Source organism: Eretmochelys imbricata, chromosome 2 (genome assembly GCF_965152235.1).
Source record: "Eretmochelys imbricata isolate rEreImb1 chromosome 2, rEreImb1.hap1, whole genome shotgun sequence".
In the NCBI taxonomy this organism is placed as follows: Eukaryota; Metazoa; Chordata; order Testudines; family Cheloniidae; genus Eretmochelys; species Eretmochelys imbricata.
Window position 1 is genome coordinate 264,724,072 of NC_135573.1, and position 21,461 is coordinate 264,745,532.

Genomic DNA, 21,461 nt, shown 5'->3' on the forward strand with positions numbered 1-21,461 from the left:
CATCCACCTATCCATGGGAAGTTGGTGTTTTCGAACTCCATGGCAGAGAGGCTCTTGAAAGGAATCACTCCTCTCTGCCTGCTGGTTAAAGAGCCAGTTCCTTTGCGGGATCTTAGTATGGTCTTAGCAGCTCTTATGGGCCCTTGGCTGGTGCCTCTGACAATGTCTTCTCTCTCGGTTCCGTGTCAGAAAACTCTTTTTTTTTTTTTCCTCTTGTGGCCATAACATCTGCCGGCGGGAGAGTGAGTTGCAGGCTTTGAGGGTGGAGCATCCTTGCACGCAATTTTCCAAAGACACAGTAACCCCGCAGCTGCATCCTGAGGTTTTTTTTTTTTTTTAATCTAAAGTGGTTTCTCAGTTTCACTTAAACCAAGATGTATATCTCCCCGTGTTTTTTCTCTAAGCCACATTCAACCCCAGATGAGCAGGATCTTCATACTTCGGATGTCAGGCAAGGTTTGGCTTTTTTACCTGGATAGGACTAAACCTTTCTGATCTTCACGCTGTCTGTTTCATATGTGGATGGAATGAAGGGGCAAGCAGACGATCTCCAAGTGGATAACTTCCTGTACCGTGACCGCATATAATGTATCTCCAACTGTGTCCTCTCAAAGGGCGCAAGCTCATCTCATGAAGTCCCCGGCCACATCGATGATGTATCTAAGTGACATTCCTATATTGAACATTTGCAGGGGCTGCCGCCTAGTCCTCTGTATGTACATTTACAAACCACTGTGCCGTTACATCCAGCTCAGCTGCAAACTTTGGGAAGGCAATCCCTGTTTAAATGGACTCTGAGCCCCACCTCCCGCTAGTACTGCTTGTGAGTCACCTACATGGAATACACATCTGCACCTACTCGAAAAAGAAGAAAAAACAGTTACTTTGCATGTATTGAACTGTTCTTCAATATGTGATGCAGACGTATATTCCCCAACCCACCCTCTGTCCCCTGTGCATCGGAGTCTGTGCCCTTGACCTTTTATGTCCAAGGGAGGGCCTACGGGTACTGCTAGGCAGAGTTCTCCAGTGTTGGCATGCCGGGCACATGCACACCTCCCTGGTCTGCATTGCATCTCGAAGAACAACCCTTACAGTACAAGTGAATAAAAATGGCTAAACTTCCTAATATACCCTTCATTAGGAAAAACTTCCTTATTGCCAGGTGGTTAAGTGCTGGAATAAATTGCCCAGGGAGGTTGTGGAATCTCCATCATTGGAGATTTTTAAAAGCAGGTTAGACAAACACCTGTCAGGGATGGTCTAGATAATACTCACTCCTGCCATGAGTGCAGGGGACTGGACTACATGACGTCTCAAGGTCCCTTCCAGTCCTGTGATTCTATGATTCATTCCTGCTCATGACTTGCAGATACTAATCTGTCTAAACTCTGATCATCCAAGGATGGGTTTTTTCACTACTCTCCCCTACGTCTGTCACAATATTGTCTGGAATTACAGTAATGTGGAGCATAACCATGGCTATGCAGCCAGGTCTTCCAGTCCTCTCCACCTTTCCATGCCCACCACCTCCCTAGGTAACCCATTCCAGTGCTTCACCACCCTCCTACTGAAAAAGTTTTTCCTAATATCCAACCTAAATCTCCCCCACTGCAACTTGAGACCATTACTCCTTGTTCTGTCATCTGCTACCACTGAGAACAGTCTAGAGCCATCCTCTTTGGAACCCCCTTTCAGGTAGTTGAAAACAGCTATCAAATCCCCCCTCATTCTTCTCTTCCGCAGACTAAACAATCCAAGTTCCCTCAGCCTCTCCTCATAAGTCATCTGTTCCAGTCCCCCAATCATTTTTGTTGCCCTCCACTGGACACTTTCCAATTTTTCCACATCCTTCTTGTAGTGTGGGGCCCAAAACTGGACACAGTACTCCAGATGAGGCCTCACCAATGTCGAATAGAGGGGAATGATCACGTCCCTCGATCTGCTGGCAATGCCCCTACTTATACATCCCAAAATACCATTGGCCTTCTTGTCAACAAGGGCACACTGTTGACTCATATCCAACTTCTCCAGTAACCCCTAGGTCCTTTTCTGCAGAACTGCTGCCGAGCCATTCGGTCCCTAGTCTGTAGCGGTGCATGGGATTCTTCCGTCCTAAGTGCGGGACTCTGCACTTGTGCTTGTTGAACCCCATCAGATTTCTTTTGGCCCAATCCTCTAATTTGTCTAGGGCCCTCTGTATCCTATCCCTACCCTCCAGCGTATCTACCTCTCCTCCCAGTTTAGTGTCATCTGCAACCTTGCTGAGGGTGCAATCCACACCATCCTCCAGATCATTAATGAAGCTATTGAACAAAACCGGCCCCAGGACCGACCCTTGGGGCACTCCGCTTGATACCGGCTGCCAACTAGACATGGAGCCATTGATCACTTACCCGTTGGGCCCGATGATCTAGCTAGCTTTCTATCCACTTATAGTCCATTCATCCAGCCCATACTTCTTTAACTTGCTGGCAAGAATATTTTGGGAGACCGTATCAAAAGCTTTGCTAAAGTCCAGGAACAACATGTCCACTGCTTTCCCTTCATCCACAGAACCAGTTATCTCATCATAAAAGGCAATTAGATTAGGCAGACATGACTTGCCCTTGCTGACTGTTCCTGATCACTTTCCTCTCCTCTATATGCTTCAGAATTGATTCCTTGAGGACCTGCTCCATGATTTTTCCAGGGACTGAGGTGATGCTGACTGGCCTGTAGTTCCCAGGATCCTCCTTCTTTCCTTTTTTAAAAGATGGGCACTACATTAGCCTTTTTCCAGTCGTCCGGGACCTCCCCTGATCACCATGAGTTTTCAAAGATAATGGCCAATGGCTCTGCAATCACATCCGCCAACTCCTTTAGCACTCTCGGAGGCAGCGCATCCGGCCTCATGGACTTGTGCTCGTCCAGCTTTTCTAAATAGTCTCAAACCACTTCTTTCTCCACAGAGGGCTGGTCACCTCCCTCCCCATGCTGTGCTGCCCAGTGCAGTAGTCTGGGAGCTGACCTTGTTTGTGAAGACAGGCAAAAAAAGCATTGAGTACATTAGCTTTTTCCACATCCTCTGTCACTAGGTTGTCTCCCTCATTCAGTAAGGGGCCCACACTTTCCTTGACTTTCTTCTTGTTGCTAACGTACCGGAAGAAACCCTTCTTGTTACTCTTAACATCTCTTGCTAGCTGCAACTCCAAGTGTGATTTGGCCTTCCTGATTTCACTCCTGCATACCCGAGCAATATTTTTATACTCTTCCCTGGTCATTTGTCCAATCTTCCACTTCTTGTAAGGTTCTTTTGTGTGTAAGATCAGCAAGGATTTCACTGTTAAGCCAAGCTGGTCGCCTGCCATATTTACTATTCTTTCTACACTTTGGGATGGTTTGTCCCTGTAACCTCAATAAGGATTCTTTAAAATACAGCCAGCTCTCCTGGACTCCTTTCCCCCTCATGTTATTCTCCCAGGGGATCCTGCCCATCAGTTCCCTGAGGGAGTCAAAGTCTGCTTTTCTGAAGTCCAGGATCTGTATTCTGCTGCTCTCCTTTCTTCCTTGTGTCAGGATCCTGAACTCGACCATCTCATGGTTACTGCCTCCCAGGTTCCCATCCACTTTTGCTTCCCCTACTTATTCTTCCCGGTTTGTGAGCAGCAGGTCAAGAAGAGCTCTGCCCTTAGTTGGTTCCTCCAGCACTTGCACCAGGAAATTGTCCCATACACTTTCCAAAAACTTCCTGGATTGTCTGTGCACTGCTGTATTGCTCTCCCATCAGGTATCGGGGTGATTGAAGTCTCCCATGAGAACCAGGGCTTGCGATCTAGTAACTTTTGTTAGTTGCCGGAAGAAAGCCTCATCCCATCCTGCCCCTAGGTCTTGGCCAGAATGTTAAATTGCGACTCCCTTGGTTAGAGCTATGCTGCATGGGGAGGTGGAGGAGACAGGGAGACCTGGCCGTGGTTATGCCGTACGTTAGTGAAGGGCTCTGGCATGGCTCTGAGCCATGGCTGCTGTGGGGGAGATGGGGCAAAAGGCATGCATAGCACCATTGCAGCGAGGGGTAGCTGGATGGGAAGTCCGATGAAGGTAATGGAAAGGCTTCCACTGACTTCACCGGGCTGTGGCTTGGGCTTGGGCCTAGGCCTGCAGAGGCCAGAACTGGGAATGCTGCTTGTAGGCTAAGTGACTTGCTAGCATGCTTACCGCCCCTGTCCTGCTGATGCCACCCGTGACACCCCACGGAGCCACCCCTAGGACCTTCACACTGTCCAGACCTTTGCCTAGCCAGCCAAACCAAGGTGCCTGAATGGGTGCCATGGGAGAAGTGAGGAGGGACTCCCTGCACCCCCCTCCCTGTTCTAGGGCTCCCTGTACTGTGGGGCTTTCACCCAGACCAGGGGCAGTCTCCTGAGGCACCCAGGCCCCTGTACCGATAGGTCACTCACAAGGTGACCTTGCTTGCTGCCCTCGACAACGCCTCCCTGCTTCCAAATGTCCTCAGCCGTCTGTCTCACTGGGCCACCCCCCTTTCCCCTGTAGGCTTGGAGGAGCAAGTCTGACATCTCCTCCTTGTTTGGTAAAGCCTGGCACCAAGCCCTGTGGTTCCAGGCTCCACATGGTGGCTGGTTCATCGGCCTGGACTTGGCTGAGAATCTGATACCTGTCCGGTGAGGGGAAAGACAGCAGCTGAAGGCACCTGCCCGTGTCGGGAGAGACTCTTGCTCTCCAGTGCAGTGGCCTGTGTAAGCTAAATGCCATGCAGCGTAGTTAGTGTGGTGCACATCTCTCCCCTGGTCTATGGCCTGGCAGTAACCGGAGCCTCGGAGTTGTCCTTTATCTCCCTTTCCCCAGCACTGTGCCCAAAGCTCACCAGATCCGGCTTCTTTCATGGGACATCTGGAGGGTCCCTCTTTACCACCAAAGCCCAGGGTATTTAGTTTAGTTGTTGTGATGAGTGTCCGGTAACCAGATTTCAACTTTCAATAGCTCCAGTAAAAGTCAGTCCTGCAGCTGCCCCCGAAGTCAGATGGGCCATTGTTGAGCACTGCTGACATTCATAGAACTATCCAGTTACCACAGCTCTGAACCCACTGATTCTGGGTCAGCGATCCGGTGCAGTTGTGGGAGAGGCTGTGCCACGGGGGACAGGGATGCGTATATGAGGAAAAAATCTTGATAGGTTTCAAATACTGGAATTGGGAAAGGTTCAGAAAAGGGCAACAAAAATGATTAGGGGTATGGAACAGTTTCCGTATTAGAAGAGATTAATAAGACTGGGACTTTTCAGCTTGGAAAAGAGCCGACTAAAAGGGGATATGATAGAGGTCTATAAAATCATGACTGGTGTGGAGAAAGTAAATAAGGAAGTGTTATTTACTCCTTCTCATAACACACGAACTAGGGGTCACCCAATGAAATTAATCGGCAGCAGGTTTAAAACAAACAAAAGGAAGTATTTCTTCATACAATGCAGTCAGCGTATGGAACTCGTTGCCAGAGTGTGAAAGCCAAGACTATAACAGGGTTAAAAAAAGAACTAAAGTTCCTGGAGGATAGGTCCATTGATGGCTATTAGCCAGAATGGGCAGGGATGGTGTCCCTAACCTCTGTTTGCCAGAACCTGGGAATGGGCGACAGGGGATGGATCCCTTGATGATGACCTGTTCTGTTCATTCCCTCTGGGGCACCTGGCATTGGCCACTGTCGGCAGACAGGATACTGGGCTAGATGGACCTTTGATCTGACCCAGTCTGGCTGTTCTTATGTTCAAATAGAAACAACCGGTTGTGCTAAGTGCTTCATCCTCACCTGTTAGGCCCTAGCTGGGGGTGTCAGGAAATTGGTGGTGACCATGACAGAGCTGTTATCTTACCCTTGTACGACAAACAAAAGTAGAAATTTCTTTTAGCTGCCACCTGCTCTGCCCTAAAGTCAGTGACCTACTTTGTGTCTCATTTGCAAATAATGGCCCAGGGCAGGTTTTGCGTTTTAAGATGAGTTTGTTTCTGGACAGCAGTCACTCTAAAGAATTGGTTGCTTCTATCCTGCTTGCCATGTTTGTCCCAGTGGGACCCTGGAGACTCCATGTGGGACCAGTGCAATCTTATTCTGGAATAAATGTGGCCTCACATGGAGTTATTCAGGAATAGCTACTGCCCTCTAATGCACACCCTGCCTTAATCTGAATTACCTTGCACATGTAAACAAGGCCTAACAGAAATGTTTGTCCCAATCCCTCTCCCCCAGCTTGTGCCTAGCCTACAAGGCAAGACTTCTGTTTCCCTCCCTTTCAAAGCTAGGAAATGTTAGAAGGGGCTAGAGAAAGATCCCAATGGTTCAGTAATCACTGAAATGTAGGCCTGGAAGGGACCTCAAGAGGTCCTCTAGTCCAGCCCCCTGCATGAGTAAACCTGCACCATCCTTTTGCCATGTTTTTCTAACCTCTCCTTAAAAAACCTCCAAAGAGCTAGGGGTTGCACAACCTCCCTTTGAAGCTTATTCCAGTCCTTACCTATTCTTCTAGTTAGGGGCTTTCCCTAATATCTAACCTAAATCTCTCTCTGCTGCAGATTAAGCCAATTTGCATCTTTTCCTACCTTCAGTGGACATGGGGAACAGTTGATCACCACCCTCTCTGTATAACCACCCTTCACACATTTTGCAGACAGTTAATGACTATGTCCAGCCTTCCTGTAGCACTCCTTACCTGTAGATCTCTGTGTTGGCACAGCGGCGGGTCAGGATGACTCCCTCCCTGTTCATGGATGGCGGTGTGTAGGGGCGGAGAATGAAGAAGACAGAGCAGAAGTGACTCTGAGAGGGGCCATAGCGGGGCAGGACTGGGAATAGAACCCAGGAGTGTTGCCAACCTCAAGCATTATGAGTCGGAGCCACCCAAAATCACGAGACTTAGAATCCAGCACTCATGACTTCTTTCCCACCAGTTCTCTTTATTATTGAGACCTGGTAGGGGTCACACTTTCAAGCCTCTTCTCTGCCACAACAAGGGCTAGACCCTTTACTTTACTTTTTTTAATTAAAGCTGAGATTCTCCTGCAATCCCATGACTCCAGGAGTTGGGGCTTGAAGAAAAACACCAAATATTGTGAGACTCAGGATAAAAACAATGCGGTGGCTGCATCTCCCCCTTCCCAGAATGCAGAGACTGGGGGTGCCAGCTCTTAGACTAATTGTTTTGTTCCCTCTTCCCCCTACCCCCAGGCCAGAAGATTCAGTCTCTGAGATCCCGCTGCTCCCACGTGACGTCCTGCACGTGCTGAGCCAACAGCTGGCGCACTGTGTGGCCCAGATGGCCCGCGAGGAGGCGGCCGAGGCGGGCCTTGGCCAGGCGCTCCTGCACGTCAAGTTCTTTATCATCATCTGCAGGTAGGCTGGAGAGTCAAATTGTTGTTCTAGTGAAGTCTGTGAGAACCGCTTGGAGGCCTCAGAGGACCGGATCCTGCTTCCCAAGCCCTCCAGGTTTACCATGCCAGCATAAAACAGCTTCTTTATTACCTTGCTGGTTACTCAGAAGTCCAAACAACACAGTTCCCTTAAAGTGATCCAGCCTCAGGCCTCCATCTAGGTACCCACTCCAAGTATGATGAAAATTTCTGTAAATCTTATTTCATCATATAAAAGAAAGGGTTCTGCCAATTCCAAAGGATCGGACACATCACCTCCCAAGTTAATGAATCTTTCAGATTTTACCCAAATACACACTACAGCCAATTCTTATTAACTACACTAAAATTTATTAAAAAACAAAAGAGAGAGAGTATGGTTAAAAGATCAATATACATCCAGACACGAGATCAGTTCATTTAGGTGCAGATTCATAGCCGAGATGGTGAGCTGAGTGGTTGCAAAGAGTTCTTTCAGAAGTAGTTAATAGTTTATAGTCCAATGTCCAAATATCACATTCAGGGCGTACCAGCATAACTGGGACCCCAATCTTGCAACTCAAACTTCCCCTGAAGAATCTTAAGCAGACCTGAGATGACAGAATCAGGACCCGAGAATCTATTTTTACAATTTCATGTCCTCTTTGATGAGTTGGGAGTTCCTCGGGGAACAAAAGGTAATTAGGATGACTTTGAAGGAGGTCCATCACTGGTACTTACCTATAGGAATTAACATAAGACTGTTTGCTTGTTCCTCCACCATTCACAGATTATTTGCTATGCATTTCAAAGAGAAATGAATATCGAGATATCCCGTGCTTACAATTCATTTAAATGCTCGGATCTTCTTTTGACCTCTGAATTATCAGAATACAACAAGTTGATTACCTTGTTGACCCTACTCATACATATGTAAATACACAAACATTATCTCCCCACATGTCTTCTGTGTGTTATTTATTTTTCTAGCCATGTGTGACACACACACAAACCCAGCACCCCCTGCCAGGTTTTGCGGGACCTGACAAGGCAGAGCCCTCTTCCCCAGCGATGCGCGGGGCGGGGGGGCCTGTATCCAAGACAGCAGGTTGTACAGTTTCTATCTCTGGTTCTGTTTCCATGGAAACCAATCCACCATCCCTTTCAACATTGCATTTTAAGCTCTGGGAAAAAAGACTCTCCCATCCCTGCTGCCCCTCCCCTGCCCTGCCTTGTCTGCAGGCCGCATCTCCGCTGTGGTTGCCTGCAGACAAGTTTTGGGGATCACCTCCTTCTCTTACGGGGCACCTGGTGTCCCTCACGCCTAGCGCGCAGATTTCCACCTAGTGCCCTGTCTAATGGCTGTGTGCTGTAAAACACCACTCAAGGCATCCCTCTGCTGATCATCCCATAATGAGTAGGACTTTAACCAGAGGCTGATGTGAGAAGGTACCCTCCCAAGTCCTGCTCCTCTCCTCTGCGTCCTCCACCCAAGCCAGAGCTCCCACCACAAGCCCACCTATGGTTTCCATTGCTCTGTGGCCTTGGGATTCATGCATTCAGGCAGACGTGCCCTGGCTTTGCAGGGTTTGGAAGCGAGAGAGCCTTGAAGTGCAGGTCTGAGTTTTCCTCAGCGTGTTGGATTTGGGGTACAGTTGGGAGGGTTCTTGTGTCATCTACCTCAAGCCTAGTTTCATATCAAAATGAACCCAGGGCCCCCGGCTAGCTCCTGGCTGTGGTCGGTAGCCCTCAGCCCTGGCTTCCCCTTCTCCTTTCAGAGCACGAGCTGGTGGTTTTTATTCTGTTGCTAATTTTGTGGTGAGACTATTGTGTTCCTTCAGCCATTACCAGCCTTGGCAACACCAGGATGTGTGAAGCTTTTAGCTTATCTTCCTGCTATCTAGCCACCCTGGCCTTTTGAAATAGGGAGGAGGGACGGCCCGATGCAATGTGGGGCAGGTGAAAGCACTGGGGTCTGTCTCAGTTCCGCTCAGGGCAACTAAGCAGGAGGTGGGTCCCTGCGCCGGAGTGTCTCGTGGCCGGTTACCAAATGTCTTTCTTAGCACTGGGTGATAAGGGGGCGCAGCTTAGCTCTTAGCAGCCTTATCTCCTGGAATTTCAGGAGCCTGGTCACTGCTCACGTTTCGGGTTGGCCCGAGGGCTGGAAAGGGGGGATGGCAGAGGACCTGTGAGGGCAAGGGAGCCAGGGATGGATGAGAGGAGGAAGGAAGGTGGCTAGAGAGGAATGAAGGGAGAATGCAGAGGATACGGTGCTGTCCAGGGGCTTAACCTCCAGACTGCATGGTTCCCCCAACACCAGCCATCCCCACCCCCATCTTTCACTTCGCTGAGGTGCTGAAATCTGCCAGGACAGTATCGAATGTTGCTGCACCCTTGACATGGCTGGGGGAGTGGAGGGGCTTTCCCTGGATCTACCCTTCAGAGCCCTTGATTCTGAGCCAGCCCAAGTCTCTGCTGAGCCAACTTGGGGTTTGTTTGGTTTTTTTTCCGTTGACATGTTATTTCTCAGCGACAGCTGCGAGGTGCTGTCACGTTGCCCTGCCTCGCCCGGGAGAGCAGCCCATCCTGCTTCAGTCCAGCATCAGGGGTACGTTCACACTGGAAAGAAGCTGGAACTCGCTCATGGTTCAAATCCTCCACCTTGCGGAGAGCAACTTCGGCGCTAAGAAACCCCGGGTCTTATTCTGACCTCCGCTGTGCTGGGGGTGACCGGGTTGATCCCGGTGTGACCCAAGACCAGAACTGGAGTCCCTCCTTCAAGGGGCCCCCTGATGTCATGCCACGTCCTGCTCCGTTCCGGGAAAGTCTCCAATTCCTGAACCTCCCTTGCTGCCTGCCTCCCGCCCCCAGCACTTACTGAGCACTGACAGTCTGTGTGGTTCTTCCTACCCAGGTCCTTCTCTGGTCCTCATGGCCATAGGATTGAAGCTGCTTGCAATCATGAACGGACTCTCAACGCCCCCAGGAGATAGGGCAGTGCTAGTATTCCCCATTATTTACACAGGGAAACTGAGGCACAGAGGGAGTGACTTGGCCATAGTCACACACTGTGTCGTTGGCAGCGCCAGGAACAGAACCCAGTCCAGTGTTCTAGCCACTAGGTCACAAAGTGCCTGGCCCGTCCTTTCGACCCGTCGCGCAGAACAAGCTGCAGTAGGTACGGTCCCTGCCCCAGCTCGGCAGATAATGCAGCACTGAAGTATTTAGTGTCACAGAGGCAGGTACAGTGTTTACCCATTCTACCCATGGAGCAACTGAGGCACACAAAGTCACTTGATTAGGCTCCTCCAGCACTTGTCTGGCAGAGCTGGGGGTAGACCCAGGAGTCCTGTCTCCCAGCGCTGCACGGTAACCCCGAGTCTGTCCCCACCTCGCTGTGGGAGCCTTTGCTAGGGGGATGCAGCTGCTTGTATTGTCGGTTTCTCCTCCTCCCCCCCCACCCCCCGACACAACAAGAGCAAGGGAGGGGTCCGCACGCTGGCTTGTGAGGTGGGGAGGTGCTAGGGGGGTTCCGTTTGCCATCGAAAGGGGAAGTGGTGCTAGCAGGGTAAGGAGCAGCCACTTCAATGCCTCTTTCCTGACTGCGGAGCAACGCAGCTTGTCCCCCTGGCTGCCAGCTGGGGCTGTCTGCAGCGCTCAGCGGGAGCCCTGGAGGTGCCAGGGGAGCACATCCAGCATGCAGGAGAGCAAAGGGGACAAGGCACTGGGAGGCGGGCTACAGCACGGCACGTCTGTCCCCACTCCAGTGCCCAGGGTGTAAAGATGCCTGGCTAGTCTGTGCTGTCCGCGTGGGTGGACGATGAGAGGAAGGAAGCTCTGTGTTTACAGCACTGGACTAGGCTCTGCCACGGACTCACCATGTGACCTGGAAGTCACTTAATTGCTCTGGGCCTTAGTTCCCCATCTGTACAATGGGGTTAATGGCTCTTCCTTCCTCCCTCCCACGCTCTGCCTTGTTTGTTTAGATGGCATGTTCTTGGGGTAGGCATTCGTCCTTGCTGTGTATTTGTACAGTGCCTAGCACAGTGGGGCCCCCATCTCGGCTGGGTGACTGGAAGCTACAGTAATACCAGGAATGGGTTATGAGCAGAGAAGCAGCCCTACTGACTCTCAGAACAGAGCCTTGCTCCTGGGGCTCCTATCAGACAGCCCTGATCTTCTTGCTGGGGGATGAATGGAGCTGGCAGCCATCAGGGGAGGGAAGAGGCTAATGTGGGGTTTGCCAGGGTGCTGGGAGTTTGCCCTCTTGGCTGTGTGTAGCTAACAGAAGTCACGGGAGTGAAAACCTTGTGCGTCGGATGCAAGTGGGAGGATTTTTAGCATTTATGTTTCTGTCTTTTCATCAGCATTCCTAGCATCGTCCCCGTTGTAGAGAGGGAGACCAAGGCATCGAGCAGGCAAGCAACTTGCCCAGAGCCACGTACCATGTTGGCAGCAGAACTGAGATTAGAACCCAGATTTCCTGGCTCCCAGTTCCCCTATTCTTAGCCGCTAGATCAGCTTTCAGTAGCTAAAAATGACGCGGAGGTAGAGTTTCTCACTTCTCCCTGTCCCGTGTGCTGGTGGTAGGCTGGCTTTGTAGGAGATGGTGATGGTGGGGTATTGGTTTTAGGAGATGCTGAATGGCTCTGAACATTACACACTGCCTTTGGGAGGGGACTCTTAGTTAAACGCCTGGTCGCTTCCTGCCTCTGTCTTCCCTTAGCTTCCGATCATCCCCAGCCATGAAACATGCCCAGTGGGTCTCTTTCAGCCTTTGCATCCTTCCCCCAGCGCACCCTCAGGGTGGGGATGGAGTTTAGGAGAGGATTAAGAGAGAATGCTGATCCCCGAACGTGAGTGCTAACCTTGACACCCGCTCGCTGTCTGAGTACGTCGACACCTGCAGCAGGAGGTGTCAAGTCCAGCAGCAGGAGCCAGACCCGCCCTAGCTCTGATTGGGCTAGCACGTGGGAAATGGAAGCGTGGCCACAACAGCACAAAGGACTTGCCGTTCCCCGTACGCTCCCGTCTGGGGCACTGGGCACGTCCTCGCGCCACCTCTGCTCTGGGTGCGTTTTCAGCACGCTAGCCCACTCGCGTGTGCATGGCTCCGGGAGCTGGCATTGATACGTCCAGCTTGAAGTGCAGACGTCCCCGAAGACACAGCACTTGTTTTGTTTTTGCCCCATCATAACTTGCAAATATTTCTGCTCCCTGGTAAATTTAAATGATCAACAAATGAACAAATCAGCTATTCCATGGCCTCACAAATCTCATTCTTCCACAGCCCAGTACAACCCTCCATTAGAAAATGTTCTGTGCTAGTGAATTCCTCCTCCGTTTGCTCCTACCTGTACCCCTTGGCTGGCCCTCCCTGAAGGGCGATAGCAGGATTATTGTTATGTATTATGGCAGCATGTAGAAGTCCCAGTCGAGATCACGGTCCCATTGTGCTAGGTGCTGTGTATGCATGTAGTAAGAGACTGCTCCCGCCCTGAAGAGCTTACAGCATCAATGGAACAGACCGGGGGCGGGTGGGTGGGGGAAAGGAAGTAGTATCCCCATTTTACAGAGGGAAAACTGAGGCACAAAGATTGAGGGGCATGCCACGATCTCATAGGGAGTCTGATGTCCCAAGTGTCATGGCTGGGGCATGTGCAGTGAGGGCTAGTGGGTGGAGCTGGAGTCTGGGGCCTGGGACCCGAGTCGAAAGCCAGAGTCAGAAGCCAGGTACCAGAGTCAGAGGTCAGACTGCTGGGAGTCGCAGGCCCTTTAACTTGTCCCCCGGGAAGCCGGGCTGCCCCAGTACGGTCCGCCAGCTCTTGCCAGTATGCCCTACTGGGGCATACCAGCTTATTTTCACCTCTGCTGTTGCCCCAAATGCTATGGCTGGAGATTCAGCCATGATGGGGACACTGGACTGAACAGAGGGAATTGAAAGATTGGTCCTGCCAAGAAGAGAGGTCTTGACTAAAACTGGTTGGGGAGGAATTTTGGCAGAAAATTTAGTTTTTCTTGGCAAAAATTTAAAATTTTAGCCAAAATCCAAAAGAACTTAAATTCTGAAGTGCTGCTGCAATACCTCATGGGAGTTGTAGTTTAGGTGACTCACCCCTATTCTCATCCATGGAGAGGGCTCCCTGAGTGGACTACATCTCCCATGAAGCAACATGGTCTCGCCTCTGGGTCAGGGGACGTCATGCATCATGGGAGATGTAGTCCAACCAGGGAGCTCAGCCCATTCAGAAGAATGGAGGGTGGGAGGTGAGGCAATATGTCCAAATGCTTCAGGTTTCCTCAGAAAGAAGATGCGGTTTTGCAAAAATTGAAGTTTTTGTAGAAATGGTTTCAATGGAAAATTCTTGACCAGCGCAAATCTTGAGCTACCCACTCCTGTCTGTCAGGAGCATTTCAAATGTCATTTGCCCATTGAGGTTCTCTCTGATGCTCGGGTTGGACTAAGGGGTTGGTCGGGGAGAGGAGAATCTCGGGTGCTGCGATGGCCCATTGTAGACTGATGTAACTGGAACCTGTTCTACGCCAGGTCCAACCCGGCCTTGTCTGGTGGGGCTGATAAGCCTTCCTGGCACAGGGTACTTGTTACTGCCCCAGCCCTTGGAAGTTCACTTCTCTCTAGGCAACACTCACTTGGGGCGGAGTTAATTTCCCAAAGGGAATTTGTGCATTTGCCTCTGTGTCCTGATCAGAAAGTTCCCCTAGCTGAAAAGGGCTCTCGCCCTGTCTGACTCCCCCATGGCTGGGGAGGTGGATGGACAGACGTGGCCACCCTTTCCTTTCCTCCAGTTTACCGCCTCCCTCGGTGGCAATTATCAAGGGACTTTCCTTTGGCTGAGGAGAGCTGAGTGGAACTCCACCAATGCCTCCCTGAGAGAGGGCAGTGGGCATGGCTGTAGAACTGGGACTGGTTCTGCCTTCAATTACCTTCCCATCTGGGGCAAGCCCAGCTCCACCTCTGCAGTCCCCATTGCAGATCTAGAGGAGAACACTCTCCTTGGGAATGAATGGAATGAACGTCCCCATTTGCTACCGTGCTCAAGCACTTCTTCCAAGGAGCACTCTCTGAAATGCTAGTCAGACAGCAGGCTCAGCGTTACTGTCGGCTGGTGTTTGGTTGCTCTGTCAGACTGTTCTCATCTGCCTGATTGCCTACAGGGTGCAGCGAAAGACACATCAGGTTGAGTTAATTGACCTTGGGACAGTATTAGGGGTAGGGTGATGGCTCTTTTTTTGTTTTGTTTTAGACCCGGACGAGGGGACTACTGTATAGAAGTTGCCCTGAGGCAAGGGGAAGCCATGGGTAAATCACTAACTAGTGTAGTGATAGACTAATTCATTCAAAAACCAGGCAGAGCTCACCTGATTTTCCTCCTCCCCCACCCCCTGCCAGTCTACTGCAAATCAAGCTGTACACAGTTTGCAGCTTTCCCCTTTGCTGCTACTTATCTAAACCACTTGCAAGGATTTCTGATCCTCCCCCTTTTTTTTTCTCTTCTCCCCTTGCAGGAATTTAGAAAATGTCCAAGCCGACAGGACGCCAGTTTTTATCCACGAGGTGCTTAGCTTGCTGTTTGCATGTACAGCCAAGGTAAGCGCCGGCTTCGTAGCATGTGTGTTTGTGCCAGGCACATGCCCAGTTAAACAGGGCCTCTAAATAACCCCACATGGAAATGCTTATGTCTGGGATTGGCCTGTTGTTGAAATCAACCTGAAATACATATATGGGCTATTGATATTAAGAAGCCAGCAAAATGCAAGGCCTGTGTTATACAGGAGATCAGACTAGATCCCTTCTGCCTTGGAATCTCTGAACCTGGAATATACTGGCTCTTGGGCCACAGAGCTCTCTTCTAAGGCCTCATCGTGGGTGAAGTGTGTCGCTGACATGTCACACTGGGGCCAGGACACTGTATCTCGCAAGGAACAGCCATGAAGTGGCATGTTCCTATGCTGCACACGTGTTCTGCACTCAGTGAGTGAGACTCATGCCGGGGCAGCAGGCCCAGACAAGGTCCCGTGGAGCATGTAATGCCATAATGTGTGGGTCTGAGTGGGACCCCTCTGCTGGGGTGAACTGGTAAATTATGGAGCTCACATTTTCGTGACTTGAGAGAAGTTCTGATGACTGGCTGGTCCTCTTCCCCTCTCGAACAACCCTTACAGGCGACCCACAGAGATGAAACAAATTGGACGTGTGCCTGGTTTATTTCGTTGAACGAAGGCAGCTTGAAAATGATGCTGCCCGTTTAATGCTAGACACCCAGATCCCACCCAGCATGCAAGACTCTAACTGGAGAGCTGAACAGTGACCTCCTAAATGTAGTTAGAGCTGTTGCGAGGGGCAGGGATTTCTTGTATTAGGCTGCATAGAACTTTTTTGGTGGCATTCATGTAATGCCAATGACTAATCAACACTTTGGAAAAGGAAGCTTTTGTTAAAGACTTCACGCCCTCAGCCCTTGTTAAAAAATCCACAGTAAACATCTCCAAGGCCTCCCAGAGGTCATCCAGAAACACCAGGAATGATCAGACTTGACATTATGGGGATTTCAAAGGTAAATAACAACCAGGAATAATTAAAAACAAAAAAATCAAACCAACTTTTTCAGGCTGCATTTTTCTATCAAAGGAAGCCAAAAATGGTCAGCTGGGTTGTTAAAACATCCTTTGTGGGCATTGGCCACATTGCAATTGCTGCTCAGTATGACGCACCCAGTCATTTGGCTGTCTCCCCCTCTGCCTTTTTTGTTCATCTCCCTCTGTTGTGCCCCATAATATGTTAAGATTGTGAGATCTTCAGGGTGGGGACTGTCTCTTTAGTGTGTGTGTGTACAGCACCTGGCTCAGAAAGGCCCTCCGATCCCAGCCCATGTCCTCTAGAGGACGTAGTAATAATAAAGGTCACCTTCAAGAGCAGTTGCGACAGACTCAAACACACGCTCTTCCACTTACTCTGAAGGAGCTTATGATCAAATGAGAGAAATTAGCCTGAATAATAATACAGCATTTCAATAGCACTTCACATCTTCAAGGCACTTTTCAGCAGCACGACTGAATGTTAATGAAGATTATTTAGTGGGGAGTGGGCGAAGGGTTTGTTTGTTTGTTTGTTTGTTTTTGTTTTTAAATGCTGCGGATTAACCAGGTTTCTTCTGTCCTTGCAGCTAAAGAACACCCCGGAGCAGTGTGCCCCCAGCAGGTCTCAGCTAGAGACCGTAACCATCTATGCATTGCACCTCTATGAATGCCTCTTCGACCCCTACCAGACGTGGAGGAGGCAGCTGAGTGGGTGAGTGGGTGTGGAGCAGTGTCCTGTCTGGATGTTCTCACTCTGCTGTGGTCTAGGCACACTGTCACAGCCCCGCTGGCCTGCGGGGTCAAATTCAATGACGAGCCATAATCCATTGCATAAAACCCGTCGGTGTGGGATGTCAGAGCGTGGGGTCTCGAGACATGTCACTCCCCATTTCAAACATGCAGCATGACACATGGGCATCTAATGACTCTGCGCTGCACCACTCCGATGCCTTGGCCGAGTAATTTCAGCTCCCCCGCTCCCTGTTAGCTGCTTCCCTGCCTGGAATCCTGTCTCACTTCCCCTGCATTTCCTGTGTTTCTAGGGAAATTGTCAGCATGAAAGAGAAGAGCAAATACAAGTTTGCACCAGCTGTTTTGCCTCTAGAGTTCAGCACTTTCTTCCAAGGTAAATGCCAAACAACCAACTCCCCCGCCTCCATCCCTGGTTGGAGGTTCGTCTGTCTCCAGTGCTGTTATCTCTCAGTTCAGGAGCCCTCCTCCTTCCCTCCCCGTGCTGGAGTGAAATGTCACCCTAACCTTTCCAGCCTTTTGCAGGCAGTTATCGTGCTTAATGACCCTTGATTTCCTCCTCCCCAGCACTGGGGGCTCTCTGTGGTGTTGAAAAGAGCAAAGTTTGTGCATCCAAAAAGCATGCTTGCGCTTCCCAGATTTCCTCCCTACAGTCGGGACCCCAGCGCTGCCAGACGGCGGCTGTTAGCCAGCAGTATGTGTTGAGAAGATGTATTTGCATATTACCCAGTATCCCATTCTGCTTCTCATGTCCCTGTATCCCAGAGGAGTGGGGACTGAGTGCATTGTTTCAAATGCAGGTGGGGAGCAAATCTAGTGCTGGCGAAAGGTACTAGTTTACCAGCCTTGGAGATTGGACCCACCTGTTTGTCCACGTAGCAGGGGCAGCAGCCAGTGTGCCTACTGCTTAATTTGAAAGACCCGCTCCTTGGGCGTCAGAGAGGAATTGACTCTCCAGACCCGTTCAGTGTGGGCCCTCTCTGCTGAGGCTGTCTGCAAACGGGCAGGGGGTTCATAATGTGGACGCTCCTCCACTGGGACGCTGAGCAAGTTCCACCCAGTAGCATTGGCCTGGTCATGTGTGTCAATGTCTAAATCTCTCCTGCAAGCCGTTGAATGGCTGGGTTTTGTTCTCGTTTTGCTTGGACACCAGGAAGGCTTCCTGGGGGCTTTCCTAGCTACCAAAGCCACCTCCCATCCCTTCTGGGCCCATTCTCTGTGGGCTTGCAAGGGGAATTCCACACAGTGGTTGGAGTTCCCTTTGCTCCTTGCTTTCCTCTGACTTTTGAAACCGTCTTGCCAAAGGCGCTGTGTGCCTCTGGCTTAACCTGGGAACACCTTTACCCCACATCCCTGGGGCCGTAAATAGCCTTGTGTCAGTTTCTAGGCAAGGTTCCCCCAACCAGCGAAGAAATTTCCTTCATTGCCGGAGCTGAGCGCTCGCTGTCTCGGACTCTGAGCCTGACCACGTTGACTCTTTCGACTCAATAACTTCTGTAACGAACCTCCTAAGGAACACAGCACAGTGCCGGGGGGGAGGAATATTCCTGCTTGGAACCAACAGCTCAGAGGCTGGGGATAGGCCTGGAGGTTGGGAGCCGTCTGGGGGCTTTCACTGGCAGTGCTGAGACGCACCATAAGGCGGGAGGCTTTGGAAGCACTGTAAGGGGGACTAGATGGAACGTCCTGGCTGTTTGCACAAGGAAGGGTGGGCTTTTGCAGCTGAAGGGCTGGTCTGGGACGTGGAGCTCTGCACTCAGTTCCCAGCTCTGCTCCAGACTCCCTGCACCACCTTCCTTAGCCCTTCCGTGTCGCCCCCTCTGTAAAATGGGGGGAAATGTCCTGTTCCTCCTGTCCGTGTAGGTTGTAGGCTCAGTGGGGCAGAGACCGTCTTCCTGTGTCCAGGACAATGGGGCCCTGATCTCCGCTGGTGCTGCTATGAGCTCATTCATTTCAGCCTCCCTCCAGGAGAGGACAATGGCAGCAAAGACAGAGGGAGGGGGAACGCTACGCATTGGAGCAACAGTGTGGGTGGCCCCCCAGTTCCCTTCCAGCCTCCTGGTGGGAGCCTGCACTGATCAGATGGGCCAAGAGCTGGCCATGGGGGATGGCTCAGTGGCTAGCATCGGTACACGCCGTGCAGTCTCCTCACCATTGTGTGTTTGCTGTCTGTGGCCAACCAGGGTCAATCTGGGGCCCTCGTCTTGGTGCCATCCAAGTGATGATGGAGGCTCCGGGAAGTGTGACTGACCGCACCCTGCCAGTCTCATTGGGCTCTCCCCCAAGAGCTATGGCCACCAGAAATAACCATCGCTAGCAGCAGCCCAGTAACATGTCTCACAAGGAAACGGGTTCGTCCTGCCCCTCAGAGTGGCATCGTCCTCCCTGTCCCAGCTAGCTGCTTCGTCCCCGAGGAGCAAGTGACTGCTTCTGGGGAGGAGGACGGGGTGCCCAGGCTGCTGCTCCGTCCCATTACCGTGTCCCTCCGCATGCTGATGGCATCTAAAGAGGAAGAGTTTTGATTGAACGGGGCGGAGCTGCTTCAGAAAGCTGTGTGTGTGACTGTCTTGCCAGGAGCTGCAGCCTATGAACCTCTAAACTTGACCCCCTTCACTTCACAAATTAACCTTGCCGTCCTTTGTACTGGAGATGAAAAGCCCAGTGCAATCTGACCGTAAGGGGGAGAAATAGCTGGTTGCTTGCCATGCTGTAGAAATATGCTTTGGACATTTTCTTTACTTTTTAAAAGCCCCATTCCCCACCCCAGCTTGGGGATATTTTTTTTTTTTTTTTTTTTTTTTTACATTAGAAACTCAGGTCTTGGCTAACCTGCAGTTCTTGGAGGACTCTGTGGCTGGCTGGAGTGAAACCTGCTTGAGGGAAAAGGATTATTTCTGTTCACTATTAAACTTTATTTTGTGCTCGCTTAACTCAAACACTGAGAAAAACAGACCTCTTTATGAACCATTCTTGCATCTTCAGTTAAGTGCTGCTTTCCCCTCCCCACCTTCTGTTATGCTTCTTCAAAGCACACAGAATCTTGACCTACACTTCCCTCCCCCCTCGGCCCCCACCCCCCAAAAAAGTTCTGCTTGTTTTAGAAATGTTAAATCTCATTTTTCCTGTTCTTGGTGGAAGTCTTGTTGGAGGACCAGGGAGCTGGAGTAAGAGCTTTCTTAGCCTTTCATTGAAGGAGGGTTTGTTTTTTTTAAGAGCTTTTCTCCCAGCTGTTTCTCAGGCATTGCAGTTAAATAGGCATTATGCAAAATAAACATAGTTTTAGACAATCTGACTTAAAACTTCATAGGTTTTGCTTCCCAGATTACCCAACCTCTTTCATTGTCCTGTACTTGGAACTCATCCAAGAACAAGACCTGAATTTCTAATGGAAAACGTTATTTTTGAAAGGTTTCAGAGTAACAGCCGTGTTAGTCTGTGTCCGCAAAAAGAACAGGAGGACTTGTGGCACCTTAGAGACTAACAAATTTATTTGAGCATAAGCTTTCGTGAGCTACAGCTCACTTCATCGGATGCATGCAGTGGAAAATACAGTATGGTCCATCTTGATTAGCACTACAAAAAGTTTTTTTTCTCTCCTGCTGGTAATAGCTCACCTTAACGGATCACTCTCGTTATAGTGTGTATGGTAACACCCATTGTTTCGTGTTCTCTATGTGTGTATATATATATCTTCCTACTGTATTTTCCACTGCATGCATCTGATGAAAGTGGGTTTTAGCCCACGAAAGCTTATGCTCAAATAAATGTGTTAGTCTCTAAGGTGCCACAAGTCCTCCTGTTGTTTTTGAAAATACCCCTCCAGGCTTTTCTACAACACTATAAAGAAGGAAGAAAGTCTGCAAACACAATTCTCTCCCCATTTACAAGTTACTTTTTAACTAAGGTGTGAGAGGGTTGGGTTTCATGAAATATCCCTCCCCCCCATTTCCCCCCCCCCCCACTTTTCAGCCCCTCATTTTCTAAGATTAACTTGAATTCATCAATAACTTCCTGACTAACTGGAGGCCTGTGCTATTGGAGGAAACAGAGCGGGGGGTTTACAGAAAAACCCTGGATTCAGGCACCCCTAAACTGCAGGGCTTTGTGAAATCCACATCCAAGTCTGGATACATATTTTGAAGAAGCCCTACACTTTACTGATGAACTGAATTGAAGCTCTGTATTTTATTATGATGAATAAGCTACACAGGGTAACTCCTTGCATTGGGAGACTTTAGATTGGATCTTGTATTAAACATTTTTGGGTGGGTGTGTGTGTGACTGACTTAAACACATGTTGGAAGTGACCAGTAGAACTCATGCATCCGATGAAGTGAGCTGTAGCTCACGAAAGCTTATGCTCTAATAAATCGGTTAGTCTCTAAGGTGCCACAAGTCCTCCTTTTCTTTTGAGCCTGGTGAGTATCTGATTAGATAACAAATGGTACTTGGATGACTAGTGCAGGGGTAACCTCCCAGGGCTCAGAGTTTGGCCTGGCTCAGGATTAGCAATATCTATACAGTGCCATAGAGATACCGGGCACAAGTAAAGTCGGGGTTCCTGGCCTGTGGTGCTTACAGTCTGAATTAGCCCACACGTGCAGGAGAGGACTGAGCGGCGGGGGGCAGAAATCAACACCAGGATGTTAGCGCTGCTTTTAGAAGAGGCAGCTATTCCTATGGGGGCAGGAGCCCGTTTGCGTGGATTGATTGCACATTACTCGTTGGCTGCTCGGG

At 50.2% G+C, this 21,461-nt stretch overlaps 1 protein-coding gene across 1 annotated transcript in view; it reads left to right on the forward strand.

The window, feature by feature from the left end:
- The window catches only part of NBEAL2 (neurobeachin like 2), a 111,984-nt gene that overhangs the window by 13,836 nt on the left and 76,687 nt on the right, over positions 1-21,461 (forward strand). The window contains 4 exon segments of the mRNA XM_077808481.1: positions 7,216-7,380; positions 14,904-14,985; positions 16,562-16,686; positions 17,018-17,100. Of these exon segments, the coding sequence (XP_077664607.1) occupies positions 7,216-7,380; positions 14,904-14,985; positions 16,562-16,686; positions 17,018-17,100 (455 nt within the window).